The following is a 17,662-nucleotide window of genomic DNA, read 5'->3' on the forward strand; positions in this document are numbered from 1 at the left end:
GATATTATTATACTCCTCCAGAAGAATATGAGGGATTATCATGAAAGTGTTCCTTCAAATCGTTGCATTTTCCTTGCAAACTGACGGGTCTGGCCGGCCAGTTCTGACAAAAGGAAAGGGCCCTAAGTCTTAGTCATGCTGGAGTACTACTCTTGCTTGCTTGGTTAGCCTGTAAAGGGGCTCTAAAAGACAAAAGGCTTGTGCGATATAATTTATAAAGGGATTGGTGCCAAAATTAAAACCATAGCTTGACCAGGAACGTGCCATTCATTTGTTGGACTTGTTCTCAGGCTATCACGGCTGGGGTGATTCTCTACTGTCTTATGCATGTACTCCCGCAAGGGAAATTTTTGATTAATTAACATAAGTTGAACATTGTGATCTCAGTGTTCATGACTCATGTAAATGCCTCCAGGTTTCTCCTCACAAAGTGCAAAAATACAGTCATGTAGAGTTTAAAGAGATTGTTTTATCAATGTAGCTCCCATAGACTGAAAGTGTATACAATGGATCTAATAATGACCAAATTTTCGCATCAGGTAATAATTTTGTGTTTCAGCATTTTGTTTGCCTGTCTTCTGAATGACTTCATATTGACCATTACCAGAAACCCATAAGGGTTGAAACACGTAACGGCCCTTTGTGTGCTGGGAAACAAGCTTCCAAATATTCAATTTGCTAAAGTACCATATTTGGAACAACAAGAAAACTTAGGCCACTGTCTTCCTCCTCTTCAAAATGATTTTAAATACGTGAACAAAGTTTTTGTGGTGGTAATTGTAGTTCTACTTTACATAATGATGTATCGAATGAAAACTAATAATATTTTCATAAGCAAACCTCTGCGCTTTAATAGACTCGCTTTCAAGAGGAGGCAGACATGAACTCGAAAATGGCCTATTGTGTCAAACTGTTGTGCAGAATCTACATTTCCCGCACGGAGGGTAAATTCTGCTTAGTTTTAACAACCGTATTCTTGTTTGTTTGTTTTTTTAAAGGGCATACTCTACTGTAATTAGAAGTACAGTAGAAATCTGTTGTGTGATGCTCACCAGCTGGGTGGTAAAATTAGCTTCATATGCCTCCCATCTTACAGTGCCATAATGTATAGGTAATCACACGATTTTCAAAGACTACCAAAATTGCATGAACTTGTAAGGCAAGTGCAATTTGTTTCGTTATTCCAAATGAAAAAAAATTCCAGGCCCCAGCTGTTTGAAGGGTGGATAGCACTATCACTTGGTAAATCACTATCCACTGGATACCTCAATTGGTTTTGCTAGTGTTTATACCACCACTTTGCAATCATTTGTGATGTCAACCAAGTATTGAATCCACTTGTCATGGATTGAACTAGATCTAGTTTCCCCATCTTTCAAAGCATACTTACATGTAACATGTAGGAAAGTAAGTTTTCAGGAAAAAAGGTCTTATATTAACAACATTTACTGTGTCTCTCTGTGGAGGATGAGTGCGCGAGACATTGTCGAGATTCCACTGTTGGCCCGCAGCCAGCTCATAGATGGAGACTGCACCGATGGCTGGCAAAACCTGACAATCCAGCCATGAGCCCTCATGCCTCCGAGAAGACAGGCACCAATCACCAGTGGAAAGTAGGGGGGTGGGGGGGACACTAAAATGCTCCTTCTTCCTGCCACAACGATAAATTAAAGCTCCACAACCCAAAGCACAAGGAATGCGAGGCATTTGCAAACAATGACAACAATAAGAAATTATTGACCACAATCGCTCCAAGTTATTAATTCCATTAAATTTCAATTAACTTCACAAAATAAGAAAAATAATGTATTTGGGACAAGTGGAGTGAAGAGGTTTGTTCCGTAACTCTCAAACTTTAATACAGTGTACATGTACTGTACTGTATAATTATAATCCAGCACAAGTGCTCTACACATCAGGGTTACACTGTAACTTGGTGCTTTTTGAACAAAAGATTCTTTCCCTCACCCTGGGTCTGAAATTGGCTCAGTTTCTGAAATTGGTTGATTTATAGTGTAAAGTTAAGATTTTCAGCTCTAAAACTTGCTTAAACAATAAAAGGTGAATCTAATAATCAATTTACAAAACTGTCAGAGACAATCCCACACATCAGACATCACTTAACTTTGGAAGTACTATAATGTTGTGACTGCGCATGGACCATCACTGTAGTTTTTTCTTTCATACTGTAAGTTTGACAAATTGTAAAGGCAGCAGAAAAATTCAATCAATGTTTACTTGTAGTTATCCACCGTGTGTCTATTCTAGATTTCATTAGAAGATTGACCTCACTTCTAAGCAGCCCTCCTGCAAAATCGACCAACAGATTTCTTTGTTATTGTGTGAATCATGTTCTTCCATAACAGAGATGTGCATTTCAATGTTGTTGTTTTCAGGGTTCTGTATAGTACACTCCTGGGCTTTTTCATGTTTCCTGAAACTTGTCACATAACGAAAACACATTCCACACTGCTTACACTTATAAGGCATCTCTCCAGTATGGATTCTGTTGTGTCTCCTCAAATCTTCTGCACGACTAAAACATTTGCCACATTGTTTGCATGCATGTGGCTTCTCTCTGGTATGGACAAGTTCATGTTTTCTCAAACTTCCTGCCTCACTAAAACATGTACCACACTGGCCACACTTATGAGGCTTCTGTCCAGAATGGATTCTTTCATGTCTCCTCCGATTTTGTGCATCACTAAAACACTTGCCACATTGCCTACATTTGAAGGGCTTCTCTCCAGTATGAACCCTTAAGTGTCGGCTTAAGTTGCCTGCTTGGCCAAAACACTTGTCGCAGTACTTGCATTCATACAGGTAATGCTTCTCTCCAGAATGAACTGTGTAATGCCTTTTCAGATTTTTAGCCTGGGAAAAATACTTTCCACACTGTTTGCATTCATAAGGCTTCTCTCCAGTGTGAGTTCTTTCATGCCTCCGAAGATTCGAAGTCTGAATAAAAGACTTGCCACACTCTTTGCATTTATGAGGCTTCTCACCAGTATGGATTCTTTTGTGGGTTCGGAGTGTTCCTCTATGCTTAAAGCGCTGGTCACAGTGCTTGCAGTCAAAAGGTTTCTCTCCTGTATGACATGCTTCATGATTTCTTAAGTGTTTAACTACACTAAAACGCTTGTCACACTGCTTGCACTTAAAAGGTTTCAATCCAGTATGAAGTCTTTCATGTGCAGTTAGACTTGCTGCAGTACTAAAACACTTGTCACACTGTTTGCAGTCGTAAGGTTTTTCTCCAGTATGAATTCTTTCATGTGTCCTCAAATTTCCAGCTACAGTAAAAGTCTTTTCACACTGCTTGCATTTATAAGGCCTCTCCCCAGTATGAACTCTCTCATGTATCCTTAGAGCTGCTGAGTCCCCAAAACTCTTACCGCATTGTTTGCAGTCATGGGAATTCTTGCCAGTATGGACCAGTTCATGTTTCGTAAGATGTTCTGAAGAATGAAAACTCTCACTATGAGTTATAGATGTGAAGTCTCCCAAGCAGGTTAATTCTTCATCCATTTATAGCCAGGAGGTTTACATTTCATCTAACATCTCTCTACAAATAACAGGATAGGAGAAGGATATCCATTGATACACAACAAAAGGAATCACTTCTGCAGAAGTATTTAACATTCTAAACATGAAAATAATACAGTGCTACCGTGAAAGCAGACATCAGGAATGTTTACCTTATTTCTGTCCAATCACGCATCGGAAATCTACTTGCTAAATCGCAGAATGTTTTGATACTGTTGTTTGCGCGGCAATAATTGTGTCGGCTTTAGATTGTCTGGGTAATTGAATAAGATTTAATTTGAGCTACATGTAATTCTGGTCATTTTGCGAATAAAATAGGTACATGTACATGTAACTTGAAACAAACTAGGGAAAAACGATTTTCCTAAACAAAGAAAATTATGTCCTTCAACTAATTAACAATTAGACCCGTAGCCCATGAGGCAAAGCCAAATCGGCTATTGACCCGTGGCCCTTGAGGGCGAAGGGTCTAATTGTTTTAGTATCACCCAACTAGTCGGATAGAATAGGCAATAACAAAGTTAGCAAATTTTTTAATGCAAGTTGAAGAAAAATTTATTTGGGAATAAAACAAAAGAAAGTGCCACACATTTCGCTACTCGAGGACTATCAAAATGCAGGATTTGAATTAGTCCACTAGTTGGGTGATAATAACCGTTACATGTATTCACCTTTCGGTTTTGGCATGTGAAGTCCTGACAAACATTATTGGCTTTAAAACAATAAGTATTCCTTATTTTACATGCAGGTGTTCACGGTTGTCCCAGTCACACTGTAAACATTATCAAACTGCCCAATACAGTATTGTATATTACCAGTGATAATATTGTTTTACTGTCACACAACATTGCAAAACCTGCAAGATGCTACATGTACCGGGGTACTTATTGCACCGTAGCAAAAAAAAGAAAGAAAAAGAAAAAGATCCTCGGTCGAGAGCAATTTCATCTCACTGTTTAAAAGTATTCATAGGTGTTGATTGTTCAAAAAAGAATATTCCACTAACTTTTGAATAATGTCAATGGTTTTCAGGTGAAGCCTCAAGTCACAAAGTCCAGTGTATCAATTCACTTCCAAATATAATTTAACTCACACACCATTGGCTTTCTCTCACCTGCCATTTTGAAACATGTACCATATTATTCATACCCAGTCTTTACGGAAACAACTGTTACAGTCATTCATTTCAAGATGGCGGTGGTGCTGTTGGTGTTACTAATCCTGTGGGTTTGTCCCCAGGGTTCCTTCTGTGAAAGTCACCAAATCCGGTGCCATGCCTGGCTATGTCCCCGGGTCATACTTTCCCCTCTTGTACTGATTGTGAAGCTACTTCTAATGCACATTTTGTATGGACAAAATCGGTTCTTGTCCGAGCAAACACAGATTTGGCTGGACAACTTGACCGGCATCAGCCAGGAAATTATTTCAAGCCCTGTTGAAATTGCATCCAATGGAAACTTCGAAAAAAACCCACGTTCCAGATGGGATTTGAACCAACACCTCTCCATGATCTGGTTGGATGCTTACGACAGACTAACCACTCACCTACTGGAGACTATGGTGACCAACTAAAACTGCAGATCAGAAAGGGTCGTGGGTTCAAATCCCATCTGGAACTTACATTTTTTCCGTGTTTCCAATGGACTCAATTTCATTAACATACATGACTTCTTACATTTCATCATCAATAATTGCGCAGCCACGGCATTCCTTAGTGGTGCACTCCCTCCAAAAGAAAAAATCCTGGATCCACCCCTGCTGAGTGGCCAATTAGTGTCAGTGATGACGGTGAGATTTTCGGGTGGTCACAGCAGTAGATTCTAAAGTACTAATAATTTGGTGGTTTCATGTACATATAAATTATGTGAGGTTTGACTAATTATCAGTGCGGAAAAATAGTAAGAAATGGCTCTTTTCAGTGATATTATTCGATACTTAGTATCGCACATAAAGCAGAATATGACTTGATTGATATAACCTTTCAGTATCACCCAACTAGCGGACTAATGCAAATCCTGCATTTTGATTGGCTATGCTACCAGAGGACTATTATTAATAGTCCTCGAGTAGCGAAAAGCTTGACGCTTTCTTTCGTTTTATTCCCAGATAAAAATTCCTTGACTTGCATTTGCTAACTTTATTGTCTTTTCTGTCCGATCGACTACATGTAGTTGGGTGATACTAAAACAATTAGACCCTTCGCCCTCAATGGCCACGGTTCAATAGCCCATTCGGCTTTGCCTCATGGGCTATTGACCCGGAGCCCTTGCAGGGTACGGGTCTAATTGTTAAATACTGTAACGTGTTTCTTTGGTAGTTGTGATAAGGTTCAGTCGATTTAGTTGGTTTTGTGGCTTTTGGGTGGCTCAGGTTCCATATTTTTGTAGCAACAAAAATATCACCAGGCCATAAGTCAGCACCTCAATAATTATAAAATTACACATTGAGTAGTAAAAAAGACCCCACTTACCAAGTTCCTAGGCTACAAATAATAAATAATTAAAAAGTCGTACCTCGAACAGCGCACGATGGAGCTTTATATTTTAAGCACTGCCAACATCAAAACGGCGGTCATTTCGGACCGGCGTATTTAAAAGAACAAAATCGTCAAACGTTCCTTTTTTTGGTGGGGTTAGCCCCTTGTTTTGAAGTCTATCGGCATCAAGAAATTACGTAAAAGGATGCAATGTCGGATGCAATAGTAACTTTGGAATAGTAGCTCATGAAACAGGGCGGTTACCTGGTTAGCTCTGAAGTCATAGTGGAGAACAGGCCCCCAAGAGAGAGAAAATCAGGAACCGGAACCGGAATTTGAACAAGAAAGGTTGATCATATCCAGTCGTTTTATTTCAGCTCGTATTCACTCGAATAAGCGCCGTCCCTGAATAAGCACCGCCCTCGATTAAGCGCCGCACATGGACCGGAAAAGTTAATAAGCGCCGCCCTCGAATAAGGGCCGCAGCCCCGGTACGGTGCTTATTTGCGTATTTCCATAAGATGATAAAAATACACTGCAATCGCTGCAATGCGGTTTTAAGCCAGAAATGGGAATTTATTTTCATCAATACTGATGTTTTTCAGTTCAAAGTGAATATATCTCGATGCTCTTTCATTCAGTTTCCTCTTCAAAATCGTTTCGTTCTTCAGTTCTTGAAAACCTGTAGAAAATGTAAATATCCCATGGTCATTAAAAGACTGAAGATTTAAATCTGGGTCACATGTGTCGCTTGTCATTTACAGTCACAAAATTGATTTAGAAGTTGCAAAACAAAAAATTGCTAACGTAAGTACGAGATAATAATGTCTACATATTCTAACCTGACCATGTAGTTATGTTTTGCGATATATATTCAATGACTTCTTCCATAACAAGATTGTAACCATACGTGAAAGTTTACAACTATTGCCTCAACCAACGTCTGAGTTTCCATTTCCTCGTGAGTCGCCTTGTTGTCAAGGTGAACTGTCGAACTTCTCCACCATCAGTCAAGATGAACTACATCTCCTAATTAAGAAGATAACCTCTAAGTCATGTGATGTGGATCCTCTTCCTACAATTTACAAAGTTACTTAGATCTTCTACTTCCAGCCATCACTAAAATTGTTGAGTCGTCATTAACATCGGGCAACGTACCTAATTCTTTGAAGACAGCGATAGTAAGTTTAAGTTTATTAATAAATGAAGGGGTAGGTTCTAAAGAAACTGTGGTGCTGCGTCGGTGGGGAAGTAGTATACAAAAATTTGGTTTTATCAACGGAGTTGATAATGTAAATTGGCCACCGTACAGAGATTCTAAAAGCTAGCTTTTAGTTAGTTTATTAATAGTTTATTGAAACAAATTTTCGCATTTAAAAATGAATTACAGTGTTTGTTTACAATAAAAAACAATAAAAACGTATGAATAATTATAAAGATTATATAAAAATATAAATTCTAAAAATATTGCACTAGGAAAAAAGCTTCTTTTAAGCCGCTCCATTCTACATTTATATAGGGCTCTGTGGGTAGGGTTTCTAATCGTACGTCCATGCATGCTCACCCTCGTCGTTGTCAGGTGCTTTGAGAGAGGGCCCTTCCCGTCAAATTTCTTTAAAGTTCTAATACAAAGATCATTGTGGCGTACGTCCAACCTTGGGCGGTCAGCAAGTTCACGTGCCCTGTTGTAGGTTTGTTTGGGATAGATAATACCAAAACCTCCTTTCTGGACTCTTTCGAGCTGTTCAGACAAATAGGAAGGAGAAGCATAATGCCAGACTACGCAGCTATATTCCAAAATAGAGTGTATCAAAGACTCATAAATTAAGACTAGGTCAGCTGCTGGGACACCGCCCCGACGTAAACCACATAGAATATGCAAGCGTTTCGTTGCCTTACTGATGCGATGTGTTCATTCCATTCTGAAAAATAAGCCCCAAGACCTTATGTGAGCTTACACTTCTAACGGTTGATCATCAGTTGTTAAGGGGGCTAAATGGGGTTTTTCCTTGCATTTCTTAGCGTTAAGAAGAATCCAGTTGCCAGAGGCCAACCTGTTTATTACCCTGGTCTTTTCTCTGTCCATGTATGGGCCCAGTTCCATCAGGAGGGCTAACGCTCACATGGTTCATATGGGATAAAAATCTAGCACTTTACGTTACACTACACTCTCTTCACTTAACTCTGTTTAAAATATAAGTGCTACACGGCAAACGTGTGTATTAACGAACCTTTCCTTGTACTTGTACATGTTAATTGCCGTGACTTTAACATCTTCAGTTCCCACGGCCTGCTCCCGTCTGACCTTGTAGCTCAGTAGGTAGAGCGGCGGAGATCTAACCCGAAGGTCGTGGGTTCAATTCCCACCCTGGTCAGAGTTTTTCTCTGTCCTTGTGTGGACCCAGTTCCATCAGTAGGGCTAACGGTCACATGGTTCATATGGGATAGAAATCTAGCACTTTACGTTACACTACACTCTCTCCAGTTAACTCTGTTTAAAATATAACGTTTGTATTAACGAACCTTTCCTTGTGTATATTATACAGTCGAGTGTACTAGACTATAAGCTACCCTTACTAAGGTTCTATGACAACGAGACATCATCCACGTACTTCTACATTCCAAAATTAGGTGACATGGCATGAGGAACAAAATCGGGCCTAATTTGGTCCCCTGGTGGTCACAAAATGTCTGATTTAACTTAACGCGTTGTTTTCTATCAGATAGAAAGCTGATGATCCAAGGGATCAGACAAAGTCTAACGTTAAGGTTTAAAAAGCTTTTGGACAACGATGTTATTATAACCTATACGGTCAAAAGTTTTTGAAAAGTCTAAAAAGCAAACTCGGAGATGTTCATTAGGACTGTCTAGTTGTGTCAAGCTTTTCAGTTGTAAGGCGCTTAGAGCTAATTTTTTTGTATAGGAGCTACCTATATAAATTAAACTTACTATTATTATTATTATTATTATTGCTTTTTGTATATTAAAATTCAGTCCCAAACAAAAGGCATCATCTCGAGGCTCTAGGGAATAAATAAAATGATTTGTATGAGTTTATTCCCCAGAGCCTCGAGATGATGCCTTTTGTTTCAGTTTGGGACTGAATTTTAGTATATCGAACGTGGCTATTAGTGCTCCAGAGCTAGAACGAGTAGATACCTAAATAAAGTTCCTTTCCTTTCGAAACCCAGTACCTGGTCAGCGGTCAACTTCAAAAAAGCAGCTGACCTCGATGAGCTCTAAAGTTAAGTCCGCAATATGGTCAAGTGATACTGGTGTGTGGATTGACCATAACATTAACAAATTGATGTCAGTTTTTCATGCGTCTGTCCTGTTGTTGATCATGATCATTGTCAATAACAGGACAGACGCATAAAAAAAACGCAGACAGACGCATGAAAAACTGACATCAATTTGTTTTTTACAATAACAAAAAGGCAGAGGGGTGAAAATTAAGTCAAAACACGACAAGAACGCGAGACAAAAATGGGAGAAACTTCAATCTGACGCGAGCAATATCGTGTCATTATTGCATGAATTATAAATTTATGTGTCTGTCCGCTTATTGACAATAAACATTAACCAATGAGCGCGCGAGAATTTTGCAGTCATTGTAAAATAGATGTTTGATATCAAAGAAGTATGGCTGCCTCGATGGGCTCTAAACTTGAGCCCGCGGGGTGGACGGTTGTACTGTCGTACGGCCGTACGGTGACCAAAACCAAATTTTCTCCCACAGATGGGTTACCAAATTTTCTTTCCCATGGTGCTCCGCGCGAGCTCCCTCGGCTCGCGGAGCTCCGCAATGATTCTTTTCATTTACCATTTCGTTCGTTGTTTCAGTCATCACGAGAACATTTCAACTCGCAAATTCATGGAGCCGATTAACAAGAACTCAGTTTTGATATCGTTCAAAGTAAGTCCATTAGAATAAAGCCATTTTTGAAGGTCGTGAGATAGACTAGACTGTATCAACTGTAAATCAGAACCAGCACAGTACAGGGAATGTGGATTTCGTCTTTTGCCGTACGGTACCGGTTTGTCAGCTTGATGGGGGGTCAAAAAATCAGTGCTTGCTCATTTCCCTTTTTTGACAGATCTCGTCTTTCAAAGCTGGGATAATTAAATTCCCAATGTCCTCATTTAAACGTCGAGGAACCATCTCGTTCCTTCTTTCTTGTCGTCAACATTGCTGCGTTTAATATTGGAAAGCAGCAAAGATAATCCTGGACAAATGAGAACTTGATCCTTGTTTTTACAAGAGCTAGGAGAGCGCTCGCTTGTAAATAGTGTTAGGATATCAGGCATCGAAGCGGACTATCGTAAAACGCTTACGTGGACTGTTCAAGAGCATATTACATGTCTTACTTATTCCAAATCATTTGTCTTGTCTACAGTAATCGTACCCTTTGCAATGATCGAACAGAAACATTGATTTTAATTAAGCGCTACAATTTTATGGGGTAAGCCGATTTACTGTGATTTCACAAAAGGGTAAGTTTCTGGACTTTTCTTTGGAGACTTTCAGTGCATCTCCACATTCGCCGTTTAGAATCGTTGCGGAATCAGCGGCTGGTAATCGAGCCTGTTAATTCCTTTGCAGTTTGGGGAATGCTGTCAACACAAAAGGCTAGATAGTTCCATACCAAGGTGTTGAAAAACATACAACTTTAGACACTCTTTCTTTTTATAAACCACTTTATGGGTTCCTGATATTTCTCAGTCGTTACGCATGGAGGTTTCTTTAACATCCTGTTCATTCTGTGTGTAATGCCGGGCAAAGATTTTTTCCGCGTAAGTCTGTTTCGAAGCAGTTTGGAATATTAGGTTGTGTACACCGCAAGGAAATGTCTTAAAAGAGTTTTGGGGGAACGAGGTTGCTTAGGTTCTTCAGCGTCGAGTAACAAAACAAGTGTTGGAAAAAGAAAGTTCGGCTTGAAATTTGGAGAAAAACTAAGGGAAAAACTCTCCTCCATAAAGACGATGGGGCGGCTTTTTTATCAGTTTCTAAAAATAAACTTCCCGAATATATAAGAGTAAAATTAAGAAAAACATTGTCACACGATATAGGCTATGAAAAGTTGTTTGTTGTTCTGGGTTCACCGTCACGATTTAACCTCTCCAAAACAAAAAACAACTTTTATTTTGTTCAATTCGTAGTTGGTTGGGGTAAGAGTTAATTTTTCCTTAGGGGGTAAGCCTGAGCAGAAAGCCTATTCCACTTTACGACCTGTCAGTAGCTCATTACAGAAGTTGATAGTGAATACCACTCCGATTCAGCAACAAAAAAAGCCAAAGTATTATAGTTGACAGTTTTCAAGAGAGTAAGAGGGTAGACAATCTATTTTAAGTTTCGCGCCATGCAGTGAAAGTTTTTTTGGTCTCGAATTTTAATAACGTAATTACAACTAACCAATCGAGTGTCTTCCAGTAACCGCGGGGCATGACAATGGACTAAATTTGAATTAAAAGATATTATCATTTGAGGAGACCCAATGTATGGTATAGATGTGTTCTCTTCCTTCATCCTCTTTTTCATTTATTCATACAATTTATAAAAACAACCCACCACATGATAGATTGGCTTGCAGATTCATTTTTATTTTAATTTAGTTAAAGTAACGTTAAAATTTATTTCTGGATCCGTTGCACGGCATGCTTATGCTTCTTCATGGGCTTCGTAGGTTGGTCTTGGGTTCGCGGTCTTGGAGATCCAGCTTGCAATCAATTTGTCGTGCAACTTCGCACAAATTCCGTCGATAATCGCTCCGCAGTACCTGAAACAAAAATATACGCTAAGAACTTTGTAGTTCCCCTCGCCTATCTCTACTCGTTGGTAAAGGTTTTCTTTCTTTCAAAAACTTATGATTGCTTCCAACAAATGATGTATTTTCAAGCTATTCCTGTTTTGAAATCAATCTGTAAAATATTAACTGCGCAACAAAGTCTATAAGCTGCACTTCAAATATACATTTCTTTCATTAATGCATCGAGTCCTTCATGCAAACAGATGAGCCCAACAAAGTGACCTACGCCCAACTAAGACAACTTTGTGGCTTTATAGCTCAGTTGGTGGTAGAGTATTAGAGAGCTTTAGATTCTAGGACGAGGACGACTACGAGTACGAGATTCTCTCAAAGGACAACAGTGAGCGCGAGCAAACAGCGTCATTTTGGCGGGAAAAACGTGATGCTGTCGTCATTTTAGTACGAGGTTTTGAAAAAATGTTGTCGTGTCAAAACAAGTCAACGACAGGGTAGCCGTTTTGGCATTTTTCGATCAGCAAAAAGGCTCAGTTACCAGCAAGAAGAATAACTGAGCAACCTACACTGCTAACAAAGAGTAAGATTAATCGTCCGGGTTATATATCTTTTAACTCTTTTCGCTAAAAACGGGCAGTCAAATTTCGTACTCGTTCGCGTCCTCGTCCTAGAATCTAAATGTCCCTATTGCCGGCATCGCAGAGGTCATGTGTTCGAATCCTGTTGAGGCCACCTGAAAGGCAGAATTACTTAAATTGTCCAGATAAGTACGAGGATCCCATCACTTTTCTCTTTCGTCTATAAAAAGCACCTCAAATATACAATTCTTTGATTCATAGTCTTAAGAAATGTACAGGTAACCATGATTTTCCTGGTAGCATCCACGAAAGATATATATATATATATTTATAAATATGTAATAATAATAATAATAATAATAATAATAATAATAATAATATATTGGGGACTGGGGTTGGACAAGCTATGGCTTCAACCTACTAAGTGGATACCTCCCCTCCCCCCTCCCCTTCCGCACTAGAGTTTGAGGTAACACCTTTGGCAAGTGCCAGAGCCAAGAGTAGGTGAAAGCTTTATGTCAGAAGTGACAACCAGTTAGATTCACTGATACAAATTGTGAGAATATTCAGCAAGGACATCGGGATGAAATTTATTTGTCGTCGAAAAATGTGCTGTCCTGGTGCTGAAACGTGGTAAGCTGGCACAGTCAGAAGGGATTATGAAAGAAGGCGATGGATACAAATATTAGAAGCGCTCGAGGCGGATGGTATGTTGCACGTCCAGGTGAAGAGAAAAATTGGGAAGAAATATTTTCGGGTTAGAAAAGTTGCGCAGTCGAAGCTAAACGGTGGAAACCATAAACACCTGGGCAGTGTTGCTTGTTAGATATGCGGGGTATAATCGATTGGAAGAAACAAGAACTCCAGCAGTAAGACCGCACAGCAAGAAAATTACTAACAATGAACGGGGCCTTTCACCCATGGACTCTATGTTCCAAGGAAGGAGGGAGGAAGAGGTCTCATCTCCGTAGAGGACTGCGTCAATCAGGTAGGAATATTGCTGGAGACTTATGTCCAATCCAGTGAGGAGACGATTTTGAAAGAAGTCAGGAGGAAAGGAGTTGAAAACCAAGACACGGCTTCCAGTTTCAAGGAAAGGAGGAGAACTGCAAATATCCAAGGATGGAAAGAGGTGCCATTGTACGGGCAATTTGCGAGACAGAGCGAAAATCAAAGAAATGATGAAACATGGACTTGGTTGAAAGAAGGAAAGCTTAAAAGAGAATCAGAGTCCCTTACTGTTGCAGCACAAGATCAAGCAATAAGAACAAACTACGTAAAAGCAACGATCGACAGGTCACAGGGCGATCCCAAATGCAGAATGTGAAAACAAAGCAACGAGACAATCTGCCACATTGTGAGCGCGTGTGCCCGAAACTGTTGCAAAAAGAATACAAAAAGAGACACGACAACGTAGCTCGGGCAATTCGTTGGAATCTGTCAGGAAAATATGGGTTTGAGAGAGATGAGAGGTGGTATGATCATGTTCCTAACAGTGTACGTGAAAATAAGGACATCGACAAATGAGAGGTGAAACTCAACTCTCCCTTTAACCAAAGGGAGGATTGTGTTGGTAATAGAGGACAAAGAAGAGGGAAATGTCAGACCAATAACCTGCTTGTAACCACTGATGTGGAAGTTGTGCACAGGGGTGCAGGTGGAGACAAAGTATGGTAAACTTGAAAGAAAAAGAAGCTGTTGCCAGAGGAACAGAAAGGATGTGGAAGGTAGACTCGAAGAAATAAAGACCAGCTCCTAATGGGTATGATGATGCTCAAAAACTCTAGCAGGTGAAAAACAGGCCAGGAATGGAATAGGTGGTCTATAGGAAAGCATACGCATGGATCATTGAACGTAGAGAACACGTTTGGCATCGCAAAGAATCTGACTGAGATAGTCCAAAAGCACATGAAAAAATGGAATTAGGAATTTACAGCTGGCCTGGTAACCAAGGTCTGTATCAAGAGGGGAATCTTTCAGGGAGACAGCCTCTCTCCATTTCTGTTTGTATCGGCACCAATACAGTTTTAAGAGAACTTAAGGAAGGAAACAGCCTAAGGAATGGCCTACAGACTATAAACCATCTTCTGTTTATATTTATGGATGATCTACTCTACGGTAAAAGTGAAAACCAAATCGATACATTGATTTGGAATAGAAAAATGTGCGTGGTGTTAATCATGAAGAGGGGGGAAACGTGTTTGATCTAAGGATATTGTCATCCTAGGTGAGAAGCTGATTCGAGCAATGAATGATAGCGATGAGGACGCATTCACAATAGGTACCTTGGACTACTTGAGGTAGATGACATAAAACACACAGAGATGAAAAGGAGAACTGAGAAGGAACAATTTGGCCGGGTACAGAAAACATGATATTGAAGTCCAAGCTGACTGGTGAAACGAATGTAATAGTACTAACCTAAAATAGCATAGCTAAAGTGGAGACTTTCAAACCTCTCCAATTGTTTGTGATTCAGTGCATCGATACCAATCACATTTATTGTGAGAAAGAGTAACAGCAGATTAGGGTACGGTTTACGAAAAATGAAAGGTTACCATATAAATTATTTTCAACTTATGGATGGATGACCTTAAACTGTAAGGAAAGAATGAAAAACAGCCGGGCTAAAATGATGACCACAGTAAGTGTATTTAGCCAGGATGTTGGAATGAAGTTCATCATTCAAACATTTCAGTGGTGTGCTGTTCATCGAACGTTTGCGGAAAGTATTGGAATAATGTAACATACAGTTACTGAGTGGTCTATAAATGATGCTGATAGATAAGGATAAATGGTGTACCTTGTTACTGGATTGCCATATGGCAATCCAGTCGAAAAATGTGTAGCATTTGTCCGTTTTTCTTCCTGTGTCGGAAATTGGAAAAGTTGCCCAATAGGGTCTTTCACTGTCTGTCACTCCCCTTCTAAGTATTGTCTTTGTACCTAGAGTCTTCTGCGAGTATCTTTGACGGTAAGTTTCAGAAGGTAGTAGAAATGCGTAGATTTTATCTGGTGGGCACAGTATAATATTTAATTAACCTGCAATGGCTCTGAAGTTGACGTAACGCAAATGGTGGCATTTAAGTGAATCTTTAAACAAACTAAACCCTTATGGAGCTCAAAAATGGGACATCAATTCGATAAACAACACAAACGTTGAAAAACGAACATCTAGAATTTTCAAAGCGACGAATAATGAACTTCGACAACCAGTGTATCTTTCGATCGGCCGTCGAGCAGTGATCTGTATTTCTAAATATTTTACTAATGTGACGTTATGTACAACACTGAAACCAAATGGAAATTTCCGTGGTAACTTTGTCTGGTTGGATATGGGTTTGACAAACTCATTGAAGGAATCGAACACCTTGAATGAATCTGTATTCATTCAAGTCCAATCTCTGTTGTCTAGCTATTTATATTCATTTGCACTCAACTCTACACAGTCTTCAGGTAAAAAATAATAATTCGAAATGTGACTAATTCTTGACAGTCAAGAATCTGAAAAAATTCAAAGATTATTGTCTATTTTATGCTTCATTCAAGGAAAAAAGATTTTTCAGAAAAGGGTTTGATCCTAAATTCCGGTGAGAAATTTATTTAGTTGCGTATGTTTTTTGACACGGAGTGTGTTTCTTGTTTACATACATACATACATGATGATGATGATGATGATAACAATAATAATAATAATAATAATAATAATAATAAGAAGAAGAAGAAGAAGAAGAAGAAGAAGAAGAAGAAGAAGAATAAGAATAATAATAACAACAATAATAGGAAGCCGGCAGTACTATCTTTTCACCCAGTTACTACTCTGCCTTTCTTAGCTCTTATATCAGTCGCTTAATAATCAAAATCACTGATCACAAGTCTAGCTAAAACGCACTTTACCTTGCTTTTCCTGACGCTTAGTATGTCATCTCGAGCAGGAACATTAATGGTGGTTGCACAGTCTCCTCTCTCGGCGAAACACTCCAGGAAAAGAACGAAAATCATAATCCTTGCAATCAACTCTGATTTCATTTTGATAAATCGACGTTTCTTGTTCCTAAGTTTCTGTGAGGGAGTTTTGCAAACTTCACTTGGCTTGCCAACAAACTCTCTATTTATACCATTAATGGATTAATTCCTTGTGCTAATACCGCCCACCAAGAATTGATTAAGGCGAACAGAGTCACAAAGATGTCTTCATTTTTGGTATTCTATGCAATTTTTTGTGTCACATCAATTACCTCTTCACTCGAATAGACAGATAAATTCTATTCCCACGGCTGCTTTTCCTTTAATGGATAAAATGTGCGCCTGGTACGGCTATCCATATGGTCATGCAATGTTTAGGTCATTATAATAAACATAGCGAGCAGTAGGCTTTGAACTTTGTCATCCTTCACTCTAAGTCCGTGATCACCACTTAACAACTTTTAATGAAGAAAACACCTTGTTTTTAGTTCTTTTCTGAAATAATTATATGAGACCGGCCGAGGGAAGAAATTGTCGAGTTTTTCTTTAAATAGCTGTCATCAATCATCAAATGAGTATTCTTATTTCTTCCGGTGGTCAAACGAAAGCCCTAAAACTTCTCACCAAACAAAACTACTCAACAAAAACTGGCTTTGTTTAAGCCTTCTCCAAAATCCATTATATGATGTAAAGGACACATTTTATTCAAAACACGTGCGGTATGCACACCAAAACATCGGCCTGTATTGATACTCCAGGTGGTTGTATAAAAAGGTAGCTGAATATGTTTACTAGAACGTGGTTTACTTTATGAAGTGGCACAAAGTTCGCAAGATATATATATTGGTACAAGTAGTCGAAGATTTGGGCACACATTTAGTCTCCATTCGACAAGTCAAGTCAAGAGATCTCCGTGTTGGCCGCCTTTTTTTATCGTTCGGGCCACCACCCTTAGAATGACTTGTCTCTGTCATTTCTAACTTCAGCAGTATATCCGAGAGAAGCATGCTTGCGACTAAGCAGGTTTCAAGTAAACGACTTTTGACTTTTGACTCTCTGACTCTTTGATATTGCATCAGTAATTTTTTTGTTTCGATTGTATTTCAGTGTTATGAGGTGCACGTTTTTCAGTTGCTTTCATGAAAAACTACCAAAGAAGACAAATTACTCTGAGTCGAAACTTATTTTGAACTCTTGGAAACTCTTTTTCGACGAACGTTCAAGTCTCTTTACAATTGATTGCGCGTAGTACTTTCTTCTACTTTATTTTGAACTGAGTTTTCTAAGCACCTTATACCAGCCTGAAAACCTTTCTGTCTGACTCTATAAAGCA

The 17,662-nt window shown here is 39.2% G+C and overlaps 1 protein-coding gene and 1 long non-coding RNA gene across 2 annotated transcripts; both read right to left on the reverse strand.

The window, feature by feature from the left end:
- Positions 1–1,740: 1,740 nt before the first annotated feature.
- On the reverse strand, positions 1,741–6,252 carry LOC138028950 (zinc finger protein 724-like). The gene is made up of 2 exons (XM_068876597.1): positions 6,060–6,252; positions 1,741–3,565 (listed from the first exon to the last, which is right to left on the reverse strand). Exon 2 carries the CDS (start codon positions 3,526–3,528, stop codon positions 2,275–2,277), a length of 1,254 nt encoding a protein of 417 aa, XP_068732698.1. The 5' UTR covers positions 3,529–3,565; positions 6,060–6,252; the 3' UTR covers positions 1,741–2,274.
- Positions 6,253–11,599: 5,347 nt separating this feature from the next.
- On the reverse strand, positions 11,600–16,447 carry LOC138029041 (uncharacterized). Its single transcript, XR_011127799.1, has 2 exons — positions 16,261–16,447; positions 11,600–11,800 (listed from the first exon to the last, which is right to left on the reverse strand). It is a non-coding gene; the product is annotated as an uncharacterized lncRNA (long non-coding RNA).
- Positions 16,448–17,662: the final 1,215 nt, after the last annotated feature.

This window comes from Montipora capricornis, chromosome 13, assembly GCF_036669925.1.
Source record: "Montipora capricornis isolate CH-2021 chromosome 13, ASM3666992v2, whole genome shotgun sequence".
In the NCBI taxonomy this organism is placed as follows: domain Eukaryota; kingdom Metazoa; phylum Cnidaria; class Anthozoa; order Scleractinia; family Acroporidae; genus Montipora; species Montipora capricornis.

Coding starts and splice junctions, on each gene's coding strand:
- LOC138028950 (XM_068876597.1), bottom strand. CDS start 3,528: ATGGATGAAGAATTAACCTGCTTGGGAGACTTCACATCTATAACTCAT.